At 36.3% G+C, this 26174-nt stretch overlaps 1 protein-coding gene across 3 annotated transcripts in view; it reads left to right on the top strand.

Annotated features, from left to right (window-relative positions):
* tlx2 (T cell leukemia homeobox 2) overlaps positions 1 to 26174 on the top strand; it is an 88924-nt gene that overhangs the window by 28186 nt on the left and 34564 nt on the right. The window contains exon 3 of one of the 3 annotated variants that reach the window (XM_028801528.2): positions 16692 to 17519. The exons of the other annotated variants lie outside the window; for them this stretch is intronic. Within the exon in view, the coding sequence (XP_028657361.1) occupies positions 16692 to 16731 (40 nt within the window). The 3' untranslated portion in view covers positions 16732 to 17519. Of the gene's footprint in view, positions 1 to 16691; positions 17520 to 26174 lie in introns of those variants that run through there. 3 annotated transcript variants of the gene reach the window in all.

Raw genomic sequence — 26174 nt, 5'->3', positions numbered from 1 at the left:
ACATAAAATATTTTTAATATGTTACTACCTCACAAGATTTGTTGTCATAACTGAGAAAAAAAATGTTAATCTCATGTTTTCATGGTGAACATTTCTGATACAATATAATAGGCATGTACGGTGACCAGCAGTAAATGCAATAAAAAAAAAAAATAAAATCTCACATTACTTGTGTCACTTAATCGAAATGCCAGTTAACCTGTTGTATCAGTTATCCAGTCCTATCTTCAATTCAAAAGCTCAGTCCGGTGTGAATGCATTTCCTGTTTTTGCCCTGCGCCAGTTTTTCCAGAAGTGGATTCTGTAACACGAGTAATATGAGATTTTTTTGTCTTTATGGAAATGCTTGATATATTTTGCCATTGTACAGTATTAGTCACCATAACAACAACATTCATTTCTATACCACATTTTCATACAAAGGAATTAGCTCAAGGTGCTTTACAAGATGTCAAAGAAATAGTCAACATTTATTTATATAGCATGTTTTCTTACAAATAATGTAGCTCAAAGTGCTTTACAAGATGAAGAAAGAAAAAAGAAAAATAAAAAAATAAGATTAGGCAATACTAAGTAGCAAAGAATAAAGTAAGGTCCAATACCCAGGAGGATAGAACAAGCAAAGAAAAACTAAGTAAAATTACATAGGAATAATGATGAAGAAATAGTATGCAAAAATAAATAATGCACACTTACATCAGATAGATATATAATTAAGAGAAGTATAGTCCTTAAATATAGAATTTATTATTTTAAGTCCCTAAATGTGAGTCCGATGATAAGGTCAGGTGGCCAGAATAGACATAAAATTAAAAATAAAAAGCTCAATTCAAACTGGAGAAAAAAACCCCAAAATCTATAGGAGTTCAAGGCTAAAAGACTGCCTAGCGCCCATTGGTCAATCTGCATTACATAAATGTTCTTAAGTAGTTATTTATTCATTTTGTTTAGGGTTCATGTTAGAGGATTTGATGCAGTGGGAAGTTCGGAAATCTGCTTTAACTCAGACATCACAGGCAGCTGCCCAGAACTTTAATCAGGGGGTGGTGGCACAAAACTACCACGGAATAACCAGAAAGAAAACAGAGAAAACAAAAGATTAATAAAGATTACAGATTCATTGACAAGTATGTGCATATCTAATTTATTAAGGCTAGAACTAAAATGTATTTATGAAAAATAACTAATTAAAAAAGCAGGCTTTTAGGAGTTTTTGTAAAAAGATCCATGGTATTAGCCTATTGTATGTCTATTGGTAAAAAATTGCAGGTTTTTGATGCATAACAGCAGAAGGCTGCCTCACCACTTCTTTTATGCTTGGCTCTTGGAATAATAAGGAGACTGCTATTAGAACAGCTAAGGTTACGACTTGGAATATTTGAAGACAGGCACTACAAAATATAAGAACAACCAAGATTATTTAAATGTTTTTGCATTTCATTAGTAATATTTTAATGTCAGTTCCAAAGGATACACATAACCAAAGTAAGAATGCTAAAACGGGATGTGCTCTGATTTTCTTTTTCTGGCTAAGATTCTTACTGCTGCATTCTGAACTAACTGCAACTGAATGTTGTCTTTCTTAGGGAGGCCAGTTAGTAGTGCATTACAGTAATATAGCTAAAATGCAGCCATAATAATCTGGTTAAAGTGTGATTTAAAGTTTAGGTCAGAGTCAAAGATTACACCAAAATTCCATCTTGACTTAAATGCTAAAGGATCATGCTTTCATTATTTCTATTTTTACTAATGGCTTGAGGAAATTACTACTCATCCATTCAGAATCAGAGAGCTCAGAGCATCAGAGTCATCAGGTGCTATAGATAGGTAAAGCTGTGGGTCATCTGCATAGCTGCAGTAGTTCACCGTGTGTTTTGAGATAATCTGGCCTAATGGGAGCATATAGATTGAAAATAATGGCGAGCCTAGAATAGATCTTTGTGGTACACCATATACTATATTATGGACCTCTAAGCTGCAATCACCACAACTAACAAAGAATTTTATACCTGTTAAATAAGACTAAAACCAATTTAAGACACTGCCTGAGAGGCCTGCCCAAATTATTTACTACTTTAACCAGTTCAGTTTGTGTACTATAATTTGTTCTAAAAGCTGACTGAAACTTATCAAGAATAGAATATTTATTTAAACAGTCATTTAATTGTTGAAAAACTGCTATATCCAGAATTTTACTTAAAATGGGCAGGTTAGAAATCAGAGGTGTGGCCAGAACATCAAGTGTGGGTGGGCATTTGGCTTGTCTGGGGGGGCAAAAAATATCCATCCATCCATCCATCCATCCCCATTTTTGTAGGGGGGTCAAATAATAATAACAACATAGTTTTATATAACATATAAAAGCAAAAATTGTGGCATAAATCATAACCTATTGTTCAATAAAATTAACAGAGGCAATGGAACTTGTATTATTATTTTTTGTGAACAAATATAGAACTACATCTACAAGGTAAATATCAATAAAGTCAAATATATACAACATATGAGAGCAAGAACAGAAACTTGGCTTATTGTAGACATGGGAGGCTATAGGACATCAGTTTCCAGTGTTTAACCTGGATATTATCTACAGGACCAGTCTGCGGTTACTCTTGGCAAATTCTGAAATAAATTCATTCATGTCTAGATTTTCTGTGATGTTTTTCTCATGTGCCAGAATGACTACATTTCTCTTCCTTGAATGCAGCATTGTTTGGCGGAGTGGAGTGAGAATGCGGTTCAAAGTAGAGAAAGAGCTTTTGCATGCAGCTGAAGACACACCAATGATGAGTGCTGTGATGCAGACATGGCTCTGACGTGCGGGATACTAGACGCATGTTTGTGGAAGCCGCCACAGACTTTTTCTAGAGCTTTTTTCCAATTAGTGTAGCCGTGTTTGGTGAATATGTCCTCACGGTCCGAATTGGAAACACTAAATTTGCGGCAGGCAAAGCAAAAGCTGCCATCACAGACAACAGAATACTCAAGCCATGGTCGAGACTGATACCAGCTTGCACTAAAACATCTAAGTGTCTTTCCGAATGCGCGCTTGGGATAATTAATTAAAATGGGCTGGGATGGGCTATCCATATTTAAGTCAGGCAGACCAGACTGTATATTTTGTTGAAGGCAGAGGTTTGGAGTACCCGACACGGGCGCAGAGCTGGAGGATTGTGTAGGCTTATCTACATCTTTTGGAGTTTCAGTTCCCGACGTGGGTGCACTGTGCTCCGTGTTGGTAGCAGTGGTGCTGGGCTCAACCGTGGAGCCAGCAGCTTGCGGAGGGACAGAGGTTGAAGATGTCTGCTTTTTAATAAAACCACCTATGCATAGCCTTTGGTGTTACCGACCAGAAAATAAAAGAAGAATGGAATGTATACGCTGTTTTAATTAAAGAATGCGGTCAACAGGATCAAAACGTGCTGCAAAATGTGCGGCGAAGTGAACTGTGAGCAGCGCGGTGCCTGTTTAGTGGAGAAGGCACTGACGGATACGCTGCCAAATTCAAACGGGCCGATTGGAAAGCAACTCAGTTTTGAAAATCAAATGTTATTCTTCTCCAGAGTTTTCATTGGACAGACAGAGCATTTCACAGGGTGGGCACGGCTTGTCTCTGGGGGGGCAGTGTCCACCCCAGCCCCCCCGTGGTCACGCCTCTGTTAGAAATTGGTCTATAGTTGTCAAGTACAGAGTAGTTGTGATTATTTTTATTAAGCAGGGATTTGACAACCTAGGAAGACCCTGGTATCTGATGCTAAGATAACTATGTGAAGTACACTATCAGTTAGCACATCGGATAGCTCTGTTGGGACTGGATCAAGGACACAAGTGGAGGGATTAAATTGAGAAATTCTCCCATAGAGTTCTGGAAAACCTATTTCAGTGAAGAAATGTAATTCTCTAAAGAGAGCATCCTGAGGTTCAACATAATTCATTTTGGAGAGATGTATTCTATTATTTCTAATTTGTTTTTGAAAATGTGGCAAAAGTCACAAGTTTCATTAGATGTTTTCAGGAGGCATTCTGTTGAATGAACTGGGTTTAGAAAATGATCAGCTGCTGAGAATGAAAATCTTGGATTTCCAGCTTTATCTTTTATAATTTTAGAAAAATAGGATTGCCTCTCAAGACTGATTGCTTTGTTATATGCTACCTTTAATACTACATAATGGACTGATAATTTAGTTTTCCTCCATTTACATGTAGCTCTACAGCAGTTTATCTTAAGATTGTACACTCTTTGAGTTTTCCGAGGTATTTTCATGCCAGAAGATTTGTTAACAATTTTTTCAGGAGTCATTTTGTCAGCTGCAAAAATATTCCACTTTATTGGTATGTATAAAAATGCAAAAGTACCAAAACCAATATCTTTACAGTTTCATTGGTTGAGAAAATACTCAGTAAACTTTTTTTTACTTTATTTGGTAGTGCTGCTTCAGTTCACACTGCTGCATCATCACTACTGAGCCAAATTTCACTCAATATAAGAAAGTCAATCACTGATAAGATCATTAATATACAAAGTTTTACTGGTTAACACTCTACTACTTAGTAAAGCCACATTTAAGGTCTAGAATGTAAAAATGAATCTGTTTAGAATTATCTATATATAAAGTCAATGTATGTATGTATGTATGTTCCAGCATCATGTCCGAATGGCTGGAGCAATTTTCATGAAAATTGGTAAACATGTTTCTCAATGGTTAATTAAAATACTGTAGGGTGAAATCAACCTTAACCCACCTTCTTCTGGGTACGGTGGGGGTTCTTCTTACGGTCTTGTATGCATGTTATCATTGAGTTGACACTCGGAACGACCACCAGAGCCCGAACTGAAGTTGACTGCCAGCATTCTTTATATTTGAGCACAACTGCACCCCTGTTGCGTTTGAAATTAAATAGAGTTGGCCGGGTGCAAGTGTGTGTCTCTCTGGGCCAGAAGTGACATGTAGAGTTGGGGTGAGGGCTCCAGCTCCGAGGATACGCAAGCAAGGACAGCACACCAGCAAAAGGAAACCTCCTAAGAAAGACAGTCATTTAGCAGCTAATGCACAAACGATGCGAGCACGTCCGCAACACGAATCCTCATAGCAGAGAGATGGCCAGAGTACTTCTGACGAATTCAATACTTACACACAGCTTACACAGTTAGTATATAGCAGGTGACTGCCAGCATTCATTATGTTTAAGCAGCACCATACCCCTGTTGCTTTTTAAATTAAATAGAGTTGGCTGGTTCCAAGCGTCAACTGGATGATAACATACATACAAGACTGCAAGGCAAGGACATTAGTGAGTCTTTTTTGTTTGTTAATTTATTTTTATTTTTAAAGTTGTGTTTTTTTTAATTATGTTTTTCTCAAACAATTAAAAAAAAACACTTTATTTTCCTCCTGGGCAATGCTGGGTATTTCAGCTAGTAAGAGATAAAGAACTATCATGTAGAGGGGAAGTGTATTGAGAACAGCATAGTATAAATGAAACAGGAATGAGAATATTAACAGAATATAATAATAATAATAATAATATCCATCCATTATCCAACCCGCTGAATCCGAACACAGGGTCACGGTGGTATAATAATAATAATAATAATAATAATAATTCATATACACCTATGGTTTCTGTAACTTTAATTAGGCACATACTCATCAATGTACCCACAGCTAAACAGAACATTCAGGTCATGTAAAACAATCTGAAGAAAATTCAGAGTGAACTATGTTTGTAATCTCAGTGTACTTTCAGAAAAACGAACCTTTGGGAAAACGCAGCTAGCTACACAGTATACAGAACTTAATTGAAAATAAAAGATGATAAAAACAAATATAGCACTAAACATAAAAAATTGAAATTAATCAATTTGCCATGACTAGACATATGTCCTCCAATAAGTTAATGATTGCTCTGTATAGACACACAATGGCATAGGTTTTCTGGTGGCTGACACAAAAAGAGAAATTATAAAGGTCTTACATGTATCCATTCCATTATGTCATTATAATAAAGGGGTAGTGACAGTGTCAGAGAGTGCGTAGAGCACTTTAAAGACTGGAACACAGGCATTACCAGTCAGGCCTGTAGAATCACTGGCAAACTGCATTACTGTAAGCAGCACAGAACCAAGAGAATTAATGCATGGCAATGAGAGAAGTAGAGGCAGCAACTGGAAACACAGAACTCTGTTGTCCACCTATATATGCATGGCTTTTAAAAACATTTGCCACAAGAGAATATTTAAACTTCTAGAATAGTAATGAAAATGAATTGATTGGGAAGGCAGTTTTGCAGACAAGTTAACAAAGCTACCAGGACCAGAATGGCATATAAAAATTTCCTGTTTATATTGTTATCAAATCATAAATTTTCTTTCCACCCATTGTATGAAAATATAGCAAGCATTATACAGTAGTTAAAATGCAAATGTCAGTTGGATTGACAGATATTTCTATTATTGGTTAAATTACTTAACACAAGAATACCTTGTATCTCCTTAATCTATCTTTATGCTAGGTGAAAAGATTCAACTGCTTCAACCTTCCATTTTATTCACTTTGTAGTCCTAAAGTAAATACTTTGCTGGGGATACCCTGTCATAATGTGCTTACTGTGGTGAAGGGGCCAGAATGGTTCATAATACTTAAGATGTGGCTGCTCAAGGTGTTTTACGGCTTAAGTAAAACATCTATTGATCTGTGATCTACATAGCATGCTCTATCGCCTAGCATCTGACCAGAAATGCTTGGTAAACTAAAACTTCATTATCATTTTCATAAAATTTACTTTCAAGTTTTAAACACCATTGGAGTAGTTATATTTTGCCTGTGATGGAGAAAAACATGCAGAAAACGAAAAACATGCAGAAATACCTTAGAAAAACATATAAAAATCCTGACTATAGCAAGTTACATTTTCTTTTCACTTCTATGAGGAAAAGATCATTTTTTTGTTTCATTTTCATTTACTATATATTAGTTACTCTAGTTACAAGCTAAAAGTCTTTACAATCATGATGGAAAAAATTCTCAATTATTAAGTGAATTTCACACAAATATTAAAAAAGTTCAGTATGGTGATGCATTGGTTTGTGTTTTGAATACAAATGTTAGAAGTTTAGAATTGCGTAAATTCATGGTTGTTGTCTGTGTGAAATGTAACCAGTCTGTCAGGGTTTGTGTGAATTTTATTCACATGCTTCAGTTTCCTTATATATTTTAAATTCATGTAAGTTAAATGAAGAGATGACTTTAAAATGAGCAAGTGTAACTGTACAATACCAACAACAAGCAGTGAACAAACACAAACAAATAATTCAATACAGGACACCAGCAGTCCAGTGGTTTTGAAGATTAGGCAGCGACTTCTACAATCTATGTATCATTCTTCCATTTAATTAATCTAATTGTTTAGTTACCTGGCCTACAAATATTTTTAAGGAATTCTTAAATATTTGTATTCATTGCCATGTCTTTAAATTATTTCATTTCTTTTGCCATTTTATTTTGAAGTTTCTATATATTTGGCTCCATTAATTGTATTCAAATGTTGGAGAGCAGCAATGACCAATACAGACATAGACACAAACAACTTGAATGCTAAAGAGGGGGCAATTATATTCCTGCTGTTTTAACTTAAACGCTCATTAAGAAGGATTTCTTCCAAATAAACAGATAAGTGAATATAGCAGTGAAGTAATTATTCCATTTTAACATTCAGAGTTGTGCAATCTGCAGCCACGGGGTCTCCAGATCTGAACTTCTGAGCCACTGCCATACACTAAATATAACACAGACAGACAGACAGACAGACAGACAGACAGACAGACAGACAGACAGACAGACAGACAGACAGACAGACAGACAGACAGACAGACAGATAGATAGATAGATAGATAGATAGATAGATAGATAGATAGATAGATAGATAGATAGATAGATAGATACTTTATTAATCCCAATGGCAAATTCACATACTCCAGCAGCACCTTACTGATACAAAAAACAATATTAAATTAAAGATTGATAACAATGCAGGTAAAAACAGACAATAACTTTGTATAATGTTAACGTTGCAAGATGTTTTCCAAAGCCTCGGGACTCTCCCCTGTTCCAGGCTCAGATTGAAGATGCGCTGTAGATGACCCCCCAGCTCCGATGCACAGACCTTCAGCAGTCGTGGCGATACTCCATCTGGACCCGCTGCTTTGCTGGCACAAAGTCTCCTCAGCTCTCTGCTCACTTGCGCTGTTGTAATTGTGGGTGGGGATGTCTCTCCTATGCTGGTATCAGCAGAAGGATGTGTGGAGGCTGCAGTGGAGGGTGAGTGAGAGTGGGTTAGGGTGGTCAAACCTGTTAAAGAATGTGTTCATTTGGTTTGCTCTCTTCACGTCTCTCTCGATGGTGGTACCCCGCTTCGAGCTGCAGCCAGTGATGATCTTCATCCCATCCCACACTTCCTTCATGCTGTTATTCTGCAACTTCTGCTCCAGCTTTCTTCTGTACTGCTCCTTCGCCGCCCTGAGCTGGACTCTACGTTCCTTCTGCATGCGCTTGAGCTCATGCTGATCACCGCCTTTAAAAGCCCTTTTCTTCTGGTTCAAAAGGCCCTTAATGTCACTTGTAATCCATGGCTTGTTGTTAGCATAGCAGCGTACAGTTCTTACTGGAACTACAATATCCATACAGAAGTTGATGTAGTCAGTAGTGCAGTCAACAACCCCCTCAATGTTCTCACTATGTGATCCCTGCAGGATATACCAGTCTGTAGTTCCAAAGCATTCTCTCAGAGCCTTTTCTGCCTCAGGGGACCATTTCCTGAATGAGCGTGTGGTTGTAGGTAGGACCCTCACTCTTGGTTTGTAGTGAGGCTGAAGCAGAACCAGGTTATGATCTGCTTTCCCAAGCGCAGGCAGCGGGGTGGTGCTGTATGCGTCTTTAACGTTTGCATACAGTAAATCAATAGTCTTATTTTCCCGGGTGTTACAGTCCACATACTGGGAGAAGGCAGGTAATGTTTTGTCCAGCATCACATGGTTAAAGTCTCCAGTGATTAGCACAAGCACCTCAGGGTGCTGCGTTTGTAACTTAGCAACAGCAGAATGGATGATGTCATTCACTGTCTCCACGTCCGCCCGAGGAAGGATGTAAACAATAACAACAATGACGTGTCCAAACTCTCTGGGCAAGTAATAGGGTCGCAAACATACGGCCAACAGTTCGATGTCCCTGCAGCAATTGGAGACTTTGACGTTAACATGTCCAGAGTTACACCACCGTGTATTAACATAGAGAGCGAGTCCTCCTCCTTTGTGCTTCCAGCAGGTACTTGCACCTCTGTCCGCTCTAACTGTGCTAAACCCGGGTAGCTCCACGTTAGCATCTGGGATGGTTGTAGTTAGCCACGTTTCGCAAAATCACAACAAACTGCATTCTCTGTAGGTTCTGACATTTTTCCCCAGAGCAGCCGAAGTACTGCTTTTAAATTTTTATTAAGAAGAAAAGAAAACCTTTTTAAATTGAGGGAAAATATACCAATAACAGTTTGTTAAGGATCTTTTTTTTTGTGAAGCTGCATTCAGTCAGTTCACGTGAGCCGCTCTCTTGTGTGATGTTGCAATGTCCACGGCTTTATTTAATGTTAGCGAAGACCCGGCACTTAAAAGTTTCTCGCTACAGCAATTTTAAGTCCGTTACAAAGTGATCCAAAGTCTCGTTTATACCTCGTGTCTTCTCATTAAACTTGTATGTCGCGAATATGGTATTGCAAACGGCAGCGGGAGCGTTTCTATAAATTTAATTTAAACTTACAGTTGACACCGTGCTTTGTTTGCGCAGTATCGAAGTGATCACTCGTGCTGCATTCAGTCAGTTCACGTGAGCCGCTCTCTTGTGCCTTCTCAATTGTGTAATGAATGTTTTCTTCAGCGCTCTTTGGGGCTCTTCTTTGTTTTCAGTTCACGTGATTGCGTAGGAGGCGTGATGACGCCTCCTCCATTACTGTATATGGACAAAAAAGAGGTTACAGTTATGACCATTACGCATAGAATTTCGAAATGAAACCTGCCTAACTTTTGTAAGTAAGCTGTAAGGAATGAGCCTGCCAAATTTCAGCCTTCCACTTACACGGGAAGTTGGAGAATTAGTGATGAGTCAGTCAGTCAGTCAGTGAGGGCTTTGCCTTTTATTAGTATAGATTTAGCATCTTACTCTGTTTTATTTTTTCTCTTTATTGTATTTAATACTTTTTATAGCCTGTATTTATCTGTTCTAGTGTTCCATGCAGAAAATATTTGTATCCAATGTTACATGTACCTTACTGTTCTTTCTGGGAGTCTGTAAAGTGCCTTGAGCATGGGAAAGTCACTATATAAATAAAATGTATTATTATTATTATCATTACTGCGTTTGCGTAGCTTTATACCCTGTGGATAAAACTGGCCCAGAATCTAATGGTGCAAATTGTAATGGTCCTATAACATTCATAGGAATGGAGAAAGGAGAAAAGTGACCATATAGTATGGCTGAGATCTTTAATAGTGCTGTTTTCCTTTCTATGGAAGCATGTGTCATACACGCTGAACACATGTCCTGAACAGAAGGCAGTGTAATATGAAAGTGATATATTGAACGGACTTTATCATCCTCCGCAGTGCTATGCAGTCCCGAGCTGAGCAGTTGCCAAACAGGTTGTTTTGTAACCAGAAAATATGAACAGCACTGTGCATCTATAGGAGCTGTAGTGCATTGTTGGAGCTTTACATGGATGTATAAATAGGTATGGAGCCTTCTTAACAATAGGTGAGATGTTCTGTGTCCATTTCTGGTCACGACTAATGGTGACTCCAAGAATTCTGAAGTTGCTGACTCTACCCTCAGCATCCACTCTGATATAAAATGAAGTGTGGTCTGTCTTCTTCTTTTTAAAAACCACAATGAGCTCCTTTGTTTTTCTAACATTAAGGGAGAGATTATAGTCCTGCCACCAGTGTACCAGAAGTCAGATATAATGAAGGAGTTGGAGCTGTGTCTTAAAATGAATCTTGCTATGCAACTTCCATCCAAATTTGGATATGGTTTCATTCTGGAGTGGCAGACAGTTATGCAGCATGTTTATATTTTCGAAATCTAAGTCACAGTAAACATCAGGTACAACAAAAATACTTTTGTCTTGTTAATATTTTATTCTTTGCTGCATGTTCCTGCAGGAGATGGGAATTATTTCACTTAAGTATCTATTTCTAACTCAGAAGACAGATCAATCTATTCATCAATTTTCTGAATTCATTTTATTCATCATAAGACTGCTGAAAGCTGGAGCTTATCCTAACAGCAATTGGTGAAAGTGGACAGTTTTGAAAGTTGAGAGACAAGAATATAATGGCAGGACAATAGGGAATGCACTGTAAAAGCTTAAAGAGCCCTCACCCTTGTAACTAGAGGCAGCAAGAAACTGCTATGGAGACACCTGCAGGGTTGTCTGACATTTTTGGTAAAAAGTGGGACATCAGTCTGACAGGTTTACCTAGGGTCACCAGACTGAGTGTGAGGCAGGAGACCCCAGTGGTTTTCTAGATCTATGTCCATCCCGGAATTACTTAAAGGAAACTGGAAGTGGTCTTAAAAATACTCCCAAGAATTAAAAGATGCAACTGTCCATAGCACATGTGAGCCTGGTGTCAGAAGAGTAATTGTGGAAAATAGTTCACCTGCCCGGAGGAAATGTGGTCAGAGTTGTGCAGAAATTAGTGAGGTAATTGGAAGCTGTGTGAGTGCACACAGTGAACAGCCACCCCACAGTCTTGAAACATTATCACCTGTTACTTTAGGTGGAATTAGAGAGGCTGCAGTCTTCTGTTATTTTTGGGTTGCATTAGGTTATTTTGTTTTCTGGGTTTGTTACATTCTCCAGTTGAGAATAGGTACAGTATAGATTCCTTGTTGCAGACCACCCAACCAGGGATTAAACCAGTGTCCAATTTCTGGTTGGACATCATTGTTAAATGCTGTGCTACTTTGTTGCTGTAAATGGATCAAATGATGCTATTTTAATTTTTCCCTTCCTTGGGTCAATAGCTTCTTTCTGGTGTGTTATGAGAAGGAAATGTAGCTTCTTTTTACCACAGTTCATATCTACTCAGACCAGAAATTACTGGAATGTGTTTTGGTATGGGGTGGTAAGAATTATATTAATCACACAGCCACACTTAAAGGGTTTATTAAAGAATTTAAAAAATACTCCAGAAATGACATTTTCTTTCTACATTATGATGTGATTATTTAGTTTATTATTTTTATAATATCTATGGCCAAATGGCAACGATGTGCAGTAAATTAAACACTCCTGAAAGCCAAACCCAGGAAAAAATCAATCCCCTAGAAGCCCACAGTATTCAAGAATACAAAAATTTGTTGACCTAGGCCAAATGATCATCCACCCCCTCCTAGGCAATGTAAATTACATTATCCAAGACATTATATGTCATGAAATTATGAAGGTCTGATAACATCAAAGTCCCTGTACTAGTGTTGTTCTTTAAGACAATGATACATTTATTAAGACTACTGTTTTAGGTCAAGAGGGCATTTTACGGAAGAGACTTATTTACTAATATTTTAGTAAAACTACGTGTGTTTGAGATGTTTTGAGCATATGACTGGATGACTTCACATGTGGATTTTGCAACAGGAGTAACATGAGATTTTTTATGAATATTTTGATATTGTTCACTGTTGCCCATATGTTAGTCACCATTGACTTGTGTTCTGTCTGAAACCTTGTTCTGCATGAAAAATCAGATTAAATATTGTCTTGGTCATGACTACAAACTACATAGGACGAGTAACAATTAAATAACAAAATATAATTTTCTGGATGCAGTATTCCTTTAAGGAAATTCCTGTTCATCCTCCTTGTAATGCTATCTAGGAATCCAGTCATTGAGCTATGAGCATCCAGGAAATTAACCATGACTAACATGTACGCTATAGTGGTGTGTCATCTGAATAGCTATGGAAATGTAACCTGCACTTGTGGATGGTTTACCAAGGGAGGCACATATAATGAGAATATTTCAACACAATGTACAATGGTAATGACTGTTAATGTGAAAGTTCAGCTAAACGTAAAGAAACAAAGATATGTTATATAATAACTGAGGACATAAAAAAATTCACAGATACCAGAAAATTAATCACCCGCTTTGTTTAGTATTTTAGCTAATTCCAGACTGGCATGGTGTCAGGGTGTCCAGTTTTTTTTATGTCCATGAATCAGTAATAATGTCAACATGATCATTGTACACTGGATGTTAATTTCATCTAGTGCATTTCTCTTTTTGAACAATTGGAGGTAAGTGGTAATGGAGGTCATGACCAGTATTGAGACAGCTCAGTAATGGATTTAGTTAAAGATAAATTTGATGATATAAGTCTTCAAGCTTATCATAATTATAGCAGGAATCAGGAATCAAGCATTGATGTGTTTCCAAAAACAGGAAACTTCTGAAAACACTGGTTGATCAAAACAATGACCAAAGGACAACATAAGAAATGCATTTGAAAGACAAAGCTGAAAACAGAAAACACTTTTGCCATTCTTTCTGACCATTTGCAGTGTGTCTTTCACCATATTGCATTGCCAGGGTGGATTGAACCCAAGTTGCAGGTGCCAGTCAATATTAAGCAAAGTACTGCAGTGATGGAGGAGAACTGAGCTGCACCCTCTCTCTCAAATGATTAGTAGGTTTTGTCCCAGCTAGCAGCGAGGCTACAGTGAAGACTGCTCAAATTCATGTCACTCACCAAAATCAGTGGCTCATTCATCATGTGTTTCCAAAACAGCTGGTTTTGATGCACCAACAGAAATGTCAAAAGACTTCACCAACAACAATACATGCAATGATTCAGAACTCAGTCAATCAATGTACAAGCAGGAGGTGAAGATAAAGGAAATGAAAATGTTTTGAAGAATACAAGAAGCACCTAATTAAATATTCCGCACAAATGGCGGAATATCATCTCATATTGAAGAGATATGGCAGATGAAGTGTGGCGCAAATGATTGTAATGGACAAAAGGATCACTGTTTTAGAAAATAAATGTTAGGCACTTCATAATAAACTAATCAACTCCAAAGGCAGACAAAATTGAGAATACTCAGGATATTCAGAAATCCTACTTAATTCATGTAGGAGTTCTTTACTAAAAATTTGGGATGAATCTTTAAGTAAAACTCTAAAAACTGAAATTGGTCAATTCTTACCAGGTAAATGTTCTCCACAATCATTTAATGTTATGTTTGCGAAATAAAAGGAAAAAGAAAATTTGTTGCAATAATTTGAAAAGAAGAAAATTATTGTCTTCGAGAACAATCAGGTCTAAAGTTTTTTTTTTAGACTTTTCTATGTTGTTCACATGTGAAGTATTTGGGCAGTGTTCATATTTAGCAGGAAGTGTGCTTGTCAGGCATTCACTATGAGTTAATGTCTCTAGCAGTACTGCAAATTGTTCCTATTATAACACTCACATGTGTAATTTACCTGAGGATACAGGGAATGGCTTGAAAACGTGATCAGTTGACAGCTCAACACTTTTCTTCACCGCAACATACGGCCTTAGGCTAGATAATATTACTACAAACTAGATCATTGACCTTTGACCCAAGGTGCACTTTTGAATTATGTTGTGTTCAGACATGGTATTCATTACAGACAGTCCAAAAGAAATCCAGTAATATTTTGTGTCTCAAATTCAGATCAGACAGGCCATTCTGCCCTGTTATGTGCCTGCAGATATTTCTGTCATTCCTCTGATGAGTGAGAGTCTTCTAGTGGGAGTACATAGTTAGTAGATGCTACCCTTACAAGCACCAAATACAATGTTTCCAAAACATAAAATACTTTGAACAGCAGTTTACAAAATTTTCCATTCTGCAAGTTGAAGTCATATTGAGGTGACCCTCTTGTTGACCAGAACAATATCAAAAGTCAAATTGGTTGCATGTGAGTATTATGACATCTCCCTGAGGTCATTCCCATGGGACAACTTCTAAGTAAGAGAGATAGACCACCTTTGATCAAGAAGTTTTGATCCATAGGCTGTATTTTCCAACATTCTGCACAATTTCTGAATCCTTCATAGCTCATGAAATCATATCTTAATAACCAGTTTCCACTCCCAGAATCTATCATGCATGGCTCTCTATCTCTCATTCTTGTCTGTCATCCAATGGCTGTTGCAACTAATGCTCATTCTTCACTTCATAGATACTCTCCTAGAAACACCACTTCCAGACCTAGCTCTTAAGAATATATCCTAGTACCCTTGTTCAAAGGGAGATTCTTCTCATTTTAAATAGAACTTTCATGTGAGTAAATTATGCTTTGGTTTTTGTTTGGCTTTTCCCTGGTAAACAATTTGTCCTAGAGCTCTTGGAGGACCACATATCTACAGACAACATACAGTAGCTAGAAAGATCACTGAGGCAGTCCTCCCATCATACCAATGTCACAATCCTAAAAGGGTACTTATAAATATTCTATCCAGTACACATTCTACTCAATTTTTTCAAATAGAAATATGTATCATTGTTTGCAAAGTATATTTATGAAGTGTAATATTTATTATGATTATATAATTTAAATTAGAAAGGTGCATTCTTTTTGTTTCTAAATATATGGATGTAATGGAAAGTAAGCAATTTTCAAGTCAACCATCACTACATAAGACAATATAGTTTTCTGTTGGTGCATGTCAAGGCAAGTTGTAACAGTACTCCTGTTTCCTTGTAACAACACAGACAATGTAATCTCATGGACATGCATTAGCAGATATTTTGAAACTTTCAAGCTATATAACATAACATCCTCAGCTATAACACATAAACTAATAGAGCAATTAGTTTAGAAACTGATACTGCAACAGGTCACCCACACTACATTCACACCTGGATGAAGGAGAAACAACCAGAACTTAGGATCAGGGCCAATGGAAAGCAACATTTGCTATTCGACCAGCTGGCACTGAACAATCTTACCATGATTACACTGCAGAAGGACAGGGGGATGAGAGAAATCATTGGCACCTGCTCAGAAAAAGAAAAAAATCCTTTGAGGTTTAACTGATGGACAAAATAATGCAGGACATAAATCTAATAAACATAATACTCAGGAAGAGTGATTTGAGGTACACTCAAAACCTGTTCTTTACTACTAACATAAAAATATGTTACATGCTGTTTGTCACTCGAGGTTACATTTATCTAAGCTTAAGACTGGTGAGGACGGAATAATTGTTAGGTATATCCTAGTGTGAAAAGTCTTAGAACTGAAAAGGATACACATTCTTCTACACATGATGATAAACGCTGCATGTGTTCTTAACAAATTATAGTTTACAGTAATATTTATTTATATTTACGCCAATACAGAGATTTTAGAAAGTAATTACATAAACATTTAAATGTATTTTTTCTTACACCCTGACAAAAATAATTACACACAAGCAGTGCTACAGTTTACATGAAGATGTGTGTGGGAGGTTACTTTGTATGCTAATATTTACAAAGGTTTACATGACAGTTAATCTCTTGCCTGCCATTAGCAGACAATTCATTGAATTTTTACTGCTGCCATAGATCTTAGTAATATGTTTGTCATTTGTCAATTTGTTGAGACAATTTTTTGTTTTTATTAGGCTGTGTGATAAGACCAATAATGTAACAGAAATGGTGTAACACCCATTGGGAAGGATCTGGGGAACTCAAAGAAAAAACACCTTGAATGAGCAGATCGTGCAACAAGCTGTCACAGCATGAATGATCTGCAGCATCTACAAGAAGCCTTCCATAGGTATATGGGCAATGTTCATATTTCCATGGGCCATTGACTCTCAGAATGGAACACAACTACACGATATCCAGTATTACATCTGCTGTTGTATACTCACCATTGGCAACAATATGTGGAACAGTTCAAGACACACTAACATTAGACTTCCATTAACGTTCATTGAGTCTCCTTCTGCAATGATTTACAATTCTCCCTTAAAACTAATGACTATAATATCTGCATGTAGAGATGATAGTGTTCAGCCAGGAGACCTATATAAATCAGTACAACACCAGAACATCAGAAGTCATTATGCTGGACATCATCGTTTATGAGAGCCAATCACCTCTGATGCTTCCTTGGGAAAGTTTGGACACACAACAATTTATAAAGAATATCCTGTCTCTCTCGGAGATGGCCTAAATGGCCTTCAAAACCAAAACTACCTTCTCTTAGGAAGACTAATGTGATGTTTAATGCCTTTCTTTGGTCAGTTGTGTTTTCAGACTCATCTAAAATGCATTATGTTGGACGCCAACAAGAGTTAGCCTGCAGGAACAGTTGCATTTTGGTTAGTTAAATCTGCCACTGGGGAGTGCTTGACATATGTATGACTGTGGCACACCACATATCTGCTTGAACTGATCCATTTTCATCAAATATATTGTTGGAACAATTTCTTACTAATTTAACAAATGTTACAAGCTTAATGATTTGACTTGAAACTTCACGTTTGATGCATCTAACAAAAGTTGAACTGCTGAAACATTGCATTTCAAATTTTTTACATTTTTTTCAGCATGAAACTTTCACCTTTCACATTGTGCAAATACTCACATGTTTGTACATTTGCAAAGCATGTTGTGAAAAAGACCTGGTAGGAAAGCTTCATTGTAACTCAACTACATTTTGTAGTTGAGTTACATCACACCATTAATAATGTATATTGCATGGAGAGTTGGAGAGATATTTGACCATTCAGACAGACACTGTGAATTACTGGCCAGTGATATTATATAATGGAAGATACTGGCTGAGGTCTGTGTTCTTCCTCCAAGTTTCCAGATAGTAGAGGAAAGGAGCACATTATATTTCTGGCATCCGTAACCACATTTTGTTTCTTTTCCACATTAGTCCCTGTAAGCTTAGAAGAATGATCTCAAGCCTGGTGTATTGTGTTCTACTGAATCATGCTTTGTGTATTTGGAAATGCAGAAAAACTCTAAGCTTGTTAATTATAAATGTTCTTCATAAATAAAATCTAAACTGCCAAACATTGGAAAGAATTCTACTTGAATCATATTAGTATTCCAAAAGTCATTATTTGCTTAAGGTGTACATAACAAGGCATTAAAATATCTTTTGGATTGTACTGAATATATATTTTTATATATAGATAAAAAAAATACATTTCCCTTGGAATTTGGAAAAACATGAAAATTAACTTCTATTTAACCTAACTTTCAAATTTACTACTCAGTTATGTAAAAGTATATCCCTTTCACAAACAATAAATGAAACATTGTTCTCTATAATGAAATTATTACATTGCTGGAGCCCTTATAAGGTGTAGCAAATATATCACTTTACATGTATGTAAATATATTATTTGCTGTCTTCTCTAAAGGAAAGTCTACATACGAATGATGTTTTTTGCTGCCAGTTTGATAAGAGTATGATCAAATGAAAATATAATAAATTTGATTACAATAATCCTGTTAGCCATAACGTGTGGCTAATGGACAATGCCTGGCATGTTTAAAAGATGAATAGATGAGTTTAGACTTTTAACCCTTTAAGCTGGGTAAGATGGATGAAGTACAGTATATTGTATATTCAGAAACTAGGCATTGCATCCACTTATTTATGTATTGCATTTATGTACAGAATAATATATATATACATTGTAGATTCCACATGGGTGGGATGGACATCCCAAGCAGAAGAGGGGATGATTCCTTACCCTTAGGGAGGCTCCTAGTAGGCAGACAGGCATCCCTGCCGGGGAGGAGAAGGGGATCTGAACCGGAAGGAAGAACCAGAAGGGATGGATGGACAGCCTACCAAAGATGGAAGATGTTGCGGAGGGGCTTTTTACTCCCCCAACACGCTAGATGGCAGTGGCCCTGGATATTGCATGCCCTGCCGGCTTCCCACTGTGTCACCTACTATATATAAATGTGTGTGTATGTATATATATATATATATATACATATATATATATATATATATATATATATATACTGTATATATATATATATATATATATATATATATACTGTATATATATATATATATATATATATATATATATATATATATATATATATATATATATATATATATATATATATACTGTATATATATGTCTGTGTTTGTGTGTGTATGTAGTAATAGACATTTGAAATGTGGGGGAGTCAACTGACGACCCCGTGTAATTTGAGAGAAAATGTGGGCAAAATAATAAGCACATGAGGGTGCAAAAGGTTCCAACAAGTCGGCACAAAGATAAAATAAAAAAGACAAAGAGAGACTAGTCAGCAGTGTGGTCTCCTGGTTCACACCTCCTAACAGTTGACAAGGTTCTTGTATACTCTAATTCTGGAATAGGCAAAGTTTGAAGGAGGGAACAGAAGTGACATCAAGTCTCCTTTGGTCATTGAGCTTCTGAGCTATAAGCAAAGAAGAGTGCGTTAACATTGGTGTCCCCTCTTGGCTCAAGATGGAATTGCTTACCTTTTCAGAGCCCTGATGGTAAATCCTAAGCTCTCGTACATGAGTACTTATATGTTTTTATTTCATGAAATGTGTTATAAACATACGGCACAGGATATGTGATTTAATTTTCAGTCCACTGCAAGATTTTGAAGTAGCTGCAACATGATCTATTCACATTCTGTCACACTGAATGACTAATGCTGCTGCACATCAACAGAGTATATCCACATCACAGCTTTGAAATACAGTTAAAAAATAAAGAAAACAGTTGATAAATATTTTGGAAAAGTATACACAAGATAAGAGCAACATTTTTTAAAACCAGGATTCTGTCCACTGGCACCTTTTTCTTGGTATGTAATGTCCCTGCGATAGTAGTACTGAGTAAAGTGGGTTAAGTAGAAGGGTGGTGGATAAGATCAGTAAATGTCAAGATGCAAAGATTGTTCTTGAAGGCAAAAATATATGGTGTCATATATTAACATGACATTTTCACTTTCTCCATATTTCATGTATGTAGTAAAATTCCCTTCATGATTTTTTTTCACCAAACTGAGTTTTTAAGTAGAAAAAGATATTTGGATACCCTTAGAACATGATTTAAACTTAGTTTTGTAAAATTTGACTTGCTTGTATGAAATGTTATTTGCTTTTAATAAATTCAATAAAATGTTAAAAAAAAATGATGTGTGCAATTTTGAAATGATGTTTATCCATTTGTTTGTGTGTTTGCAGTAAAAAAAATGTTTAAATAATGAATGATTGGAATGATTATTATTACATTTCTTGGACGATTTCCACTCGTTAGTCTTAAGAGCTGATAAGGCTTTGGGTAAATTGCAACTACCCAGCTTTTAAAGTTCAAACATTCAAATATTGCTCAGAAGTTTGCAGAATCTGGCATACTCATTTAGAACATTGAAGGAAATGCTTTTATGAATTTTGAGTTGAATTCAATGCTTTAGTTTGAACTCATAAAATTCAAAATTTATCCATTCAATAGTTACTGTAGCCAAACACCACTTACAAATAAACATCAATAGCATTTTAGACTTTTGTTAAACTATCATGTCTATTGTTTGAAAGTATGTACTGTTTCATTGTTTTATTTTTTTCTGCTTCAAATGTTGATCTTAACAACTTCAATTTATGAGTTGGAGTGCGCTATCTCTTAGATCAGGGGTTCCCAACTCTGGTCCTGGAGGGCCTCAGTGGCTGCAGGTTTTCATTCTAACCCTTTTCTTAATTAGTGCACTGTTTTAGCTGCTAATTAACTTCTTTTGAATTCATTTTATTTGTCGTTTTTTAAGATTTGTTCCCCTGATTTTCTTCATCGCTCCTCTGAATTGTTTCTTTTCTTTCCTTAAATGGCACCCAAACAGAAATGAAATGAGAAGTGAGTGAGCCAACAGAAGACCAACTAAGTCAGGGCCTCAAACTCCAATCAATTTCACTCCAAGCAGTTGCTTAATTAGGCATCAATTCTTGTTGTTAATTAAACCCGTTCTTTAATTCCATGACTTGTTGCTGCTCTCATTGTGCAATAGCAGACATTTCTGAAACTATTGATTTTTTCTTTTCTAAGAGCAATGTTAAAATGTTTTGTGGACCTGAGCAGATCAGCATTCCTGAGACCTTCATCTTTCTTTATTTTCAGATATTGTGTGATGGACACATTTTGCTGGTCATGTTTTAGCTCACTTTGTATCTCATTTTTGTTTGGCTGCTAATTAAGGAAAAAGAAACAATCAAGGGGTCTGAGTCTTCAAGAGCAAATCAAATAAAATTAATTCAAAAGAAGTTAATTAGCAGCAAAAACAGGTCACTAATTAAGAAAAGGGTCAGAATGAAAACCTGCAACCATTGGGGTAATCTAGGACTGGAGTTGCATGACAGAAGGTGTGGGCTTCTACTCTACTTTTTAATCACTTAACATTCATGAGCAAAGGAAACAGGAGAAAAAAATTGAAAATTACAAGTGAATTGATTCATTAATTACTTGTAAAGTTTAAATATTTTGTTTTTTAAGACACAAAAGAAGTTTTTTTAATAGATTAGAGTTTAAAGTAGGCTAAAATCTGAAAACTGATTTGAGTGGTATTGCACCTAAGATACATTTTGGTAAATTCACACTGTATACTGTACTTAGGTTGTATATATAGGAAAAATAATATAAAGGTAACATCAGTTTTAAAAATTCTTTTTGGTTTCTAAATGTCACATCAGACTAAATTACATATATGAGTAATTTAGAAATTTCTAGAACGATGCGAGAAAAAAAATACCATTTTTATCGTTTCAAAAAGAGGCACATTACACTATCATGTCTTCCCAATGGCTTATTACTAGGATGTATGTCATGTGTGCCCCAGCTGTGGAATTAGGCCCAAAATGTATCTTTTCCAGCTGAAAGAGTATTAAACTTGTTCATGCCTTAATTTGTTCCTTTTTGTTTAGCCATCACTCACTGACGTGTATCGATGAGCGTTTTTTTCACCACGGCAGTGAATTGTTAGACACTGTTCATTTATTGAGTCATCAATCATGTCCTTCTCTCACTGAGAAGCATTTATTAAGTCTCATGGCTGTAAGGTTCTAGTTGTATGGATGCTCAATGCAACATGTGTGAAAAAGGTAAAGCTGCTGGGCTTTTTTATCAGTTACTATCATTTCTAAAACTATTAAGGGTAACATTGCTAAATTACTTTTTCTGTCAGCCTTGAGTCTCACTTACTCATATGGCTGACCAGTCATTATTGATTTGCTCACTTGTCACACTTCAGTGTTGCCCTCTTCCTCTGTGTTTATCCCATTAAATAATCATATTATGCTTTTATAGTAAACAGACATTACAAATCATTTTCCTGACCTAATTTGGCATTTCATAAAATCTAATATTTCTTTGCCAGTACATTATCCTGCAGAACATTGAAAACAGTTAATTAGTGAAGAAATACACTTGTCGAAACTATAACAGGGCTTCTTACCTGGTCATGTTTTCACTGCTATATAGAAAGATATATTATGCTGTAAAATATGAATCTTTCTGCATATGCAATGTAAGATATACATTTTTAAGAGAAGTGGAACTACTAGTGAGGCAGTGTCATTTCAAACTGAGGAAGTATGTAAAATCGATTGATCTTTCCTCTTTTTTGGCAGCAGTTGTTAAAATGAGCACTACATGAAACAAAAAATAGGTAGGGGATATTAAGAAATTAACTGTCTCAATTTATAGATTTTCTGTTTTCACAAGACAGCAAAGAAGATCTATTGTAGCTTTTTAACTTGAATGCAAATGTTAGGGATGAAAGTTTCATCGACTATCATCTCAAAAGAGATCCACACAGAAAACTGAGGAAGCTTGTGGCTTTTAAAGACAATTTTTGCCATTGATTTTAACCTTGTTTTAAAGGAGTGTTTATTTATTGAACATTTTAACCTCCACTTTTCACATTTTATGGATTTTTTTTATTAATTGGACTTCACTGCACTTTGGACACTTTTTGATTTTTTTGTAAAATAAAGCAAGCACTTGCAGCAAACCCTTGCTGACTGTGTGCATCCTCATTTGCTCGGCTCATCCTCAGGTATGCTATCAATGGTTGCAATTTCATGTGGCTCCTGGAAGCAACCATGGAGTGTGGAGCCAACCTGGACCATCTCAAACAATGTTGTACCTGTTAAATAAGACTGAAACCAACTACTAGAGAGTCCCACTCATTGTCTAAGGTGACTTTATACGAATACTGTGATCTATGGTGTCAAATGCTGCACTCAGGTCTAAGAGAACAAGAACAGATATTTTGTTTGTGTCTGAATTAACCTGCAGATCATTTATTACTTTAACCAGTGCAGCTTCTGTACTATGATTTATTCTAAAACCTGAGTGAAAGTTTTAAATTAAATATCTATTTTGAAAATATCACTTGGGTTCATAAATGGTAAGCAACATGACCATAGATAGTGGCATTTGATTAAAGAGCCTTAAACACAGTAACAGACTCAGAAATGGACAATAAAGAGCTGGGCATTTAAAAATGTTGATAGAAATGATTAAATAAGTAGTAGTGGTAGTTGTATTTTACACCACTGAGGTGGATTGATGTTTCAGAGATCTTTTTCAACTGTAGTGAATGTGATAGCTGGTTGCAGAGATGATGACTTTGTGGTCACTGACAAGGCTACTTCAACTGTTGAACCTGCTTCAGATGGAGAGTGTGGGAAGAATGATGGTCCCACCCTGGCTCGTTTCACCTTGTCCTTTTTAACATTGGAAATGTTGTCTGGTTAAAAAAGATTTACCACATACTGAAAAATGCCATTGAGGATTGATTTGAAAAATCCAACAGTTTTGGCATTTTTGTCAGTACTTTCCACTCACATTCCTATTTTGTTCATACAGTACCTTTTCGTTTTTGCACTCCACTATTGTGCCTTTTGTGACCCATCAGAATGAAATTGATGACAGCACTTCAAAGATCATAGCTCACCCCTGCCCCCTGCATGACCTTGTTAGTTTTGACTAGCAGCCCTCACATTAACAAAGCTCAAAATCAATAAGCAGAACTTAATTGACAGATGTATAAGTAAACACCTGTTTCACCAGTTTGTTTTTTTTTTTTTTTTTTTTGCAATTTGGACATAATATGTATACTTGAATAGCCATTCTAGAGGAAAGAATATTTCTTTGGAAAAACCAAAATCAAATATTTATTTGTACATTTTGATTAATTGTAGGCCTCCTTTAGCTTAGGGTCTCAGGCTACAGCTGTGGTTAGCCTGTGCATGTGCTAGTCAGATACCCTTAAAGTCCCTGAACAAGCTCATTTACATGCCATGCCCTATATGTGCTCGTTACGCTGCAGTTTTCACTTGATTATACTATGCTTCCAATTTACAGAAACCTACCTGTAACAATTTAGTAGAATCGTTATGTTTGCTTAAAGGAACTTCCAGACACATTTCAGAGCTATATGGTTGCTAAAACTCACAAACCATGGTTAACTTTGGGGCAGGGCAATGAACTTCAACTGATAGCAGAGACAACAGAGTTTTCAATTAAAAAAATTACCAAAGGCAAAAGTAACATTAGAGTATTTTTTACGTACCACATGAATATGTGCAACATAGGTCTTCCTTACTTACACTTGGATCCCTATCTGAGAAAGGGAAAAGCTCTCCTGGTTCTCGCAAAAATGCTTCAATGGAAATCATGTGCTTTCTGAATACTATTAGTCTCTGTTTTGTCTTTAGTAATATTTTTGATCTTTGATTTTGATTTTTATCATACATACCTCACAGTGTTAATATCATTTACTTGATTGACATTTCTTTAGATTTCTATCTAAAATGTAACAAAGTAGATTCCTCCTTCTCCTCCTTTAAAGTTATTTTTGTTCCCAGATCTAGAGATCTTTGCTTAGGTTTCATTCAGGTGCTATAAAAACTTACATATTAAATCTAAGGGTATACTCACTCGAGGAACATTTGTTCTTCACCATACCCGAGCACGATTGCCCCTTCCCTCGCCTGCACTCACACTGTGCTTTAACTTTCTGGGCCGGGGCACACTTTCATCATCAAGATGCGACTTTGTGTAAAGCTAAAAAGATCCAAACACGAAATGACTGCATGCATGTCAAAATGAGTTTCGTTATTGTGTGTTTTTTTTTGGAGTCATATAGGGCAGGATAGCATCCTACACTCTTACTGATTGAGTGTGCAGCGCAACATTCTGGTGTCAATTATGCCGCATGTAAAGAGTTAAATGATGTTAAGGGAGGAATCTGCAGCTTTTCTTGCCAACTACAATTCATGTTCAATCGTAAGGTCAGAATAAAAACCTGTTTTTAACACAAATGGTATTGAATGAAATGAGAATTGCACTATCTACATAGTAGTAAGACTTGTCGCATTATTGATGCCATGTCTGTGTTCTGTGCTCTGGCACATTTAGTGATCACACTGTTCCTGAATCCTACTGAACCATGCTGGGGCACACCTCTTCCAGGCGAGCCAGGGCACAGTACGGTTGGTCTAGCATGGAGCAATCATACTAGTCAAATGAACTAGTCTTTGGGAGATTACATGCGTGCAAACGTGCGCGGGTATAAAACAAATTGCTACTGTGAGTACACCCTTAACTATAAATATTGTTGTCAGCCAATGTTAGCTCTTCAAACACAGTCATACTGTATACTCAATCTCCTTGAATATCACTCTCTCAAATGGGGGTTAATTACTGTATGTGAGTTGAAGAAGAGGTGATGAGTGGTCATGGAAGAGGCAGTGCTAATAATGATGTGGCATCCAGGGTTTTTTTCTGTAACTACTGAAGGATGTTTCCCCTGTATCTTTATTTTTTACCTTAAGATGATTTGAATGCTAATTAATATAATAAGCCTGTGTTGGTTGGAAGGCCTCTTCTTGCATAAATTATTTATGGTCAGTTTACTTAGGTCAAGGATTTCATATGTCTCTGAAATTATGAAAAGGGATATTTGCTTTTATAGTTCTCACTGCATAGCAATTAATTTTTATCTCTCTATTAATTTTTCACTTCATTTTACTTAATATTTTGATATTCATTTAAACAACTAACAACAATGTGGTGATGATACTTAAAAAT

This window comes from Erpetoichthys calabaricus, chromosome 5 (assembly GCF_900747795.2).
Source record: "Erpetoichthys calabaricus chromosome 5, fErpCal1.3, whole genome shotgun sequence".
Lineage (NCBI taxonomy): Eukaryota > Metazoa > Chordata > Cladistia > Polypteriformes > Polypteridae > Erpetoichthys > Erpetoichthys calabaricus.
This window is presented reverse-complemented; position numbering and strand designations above follow the sequence as displayed.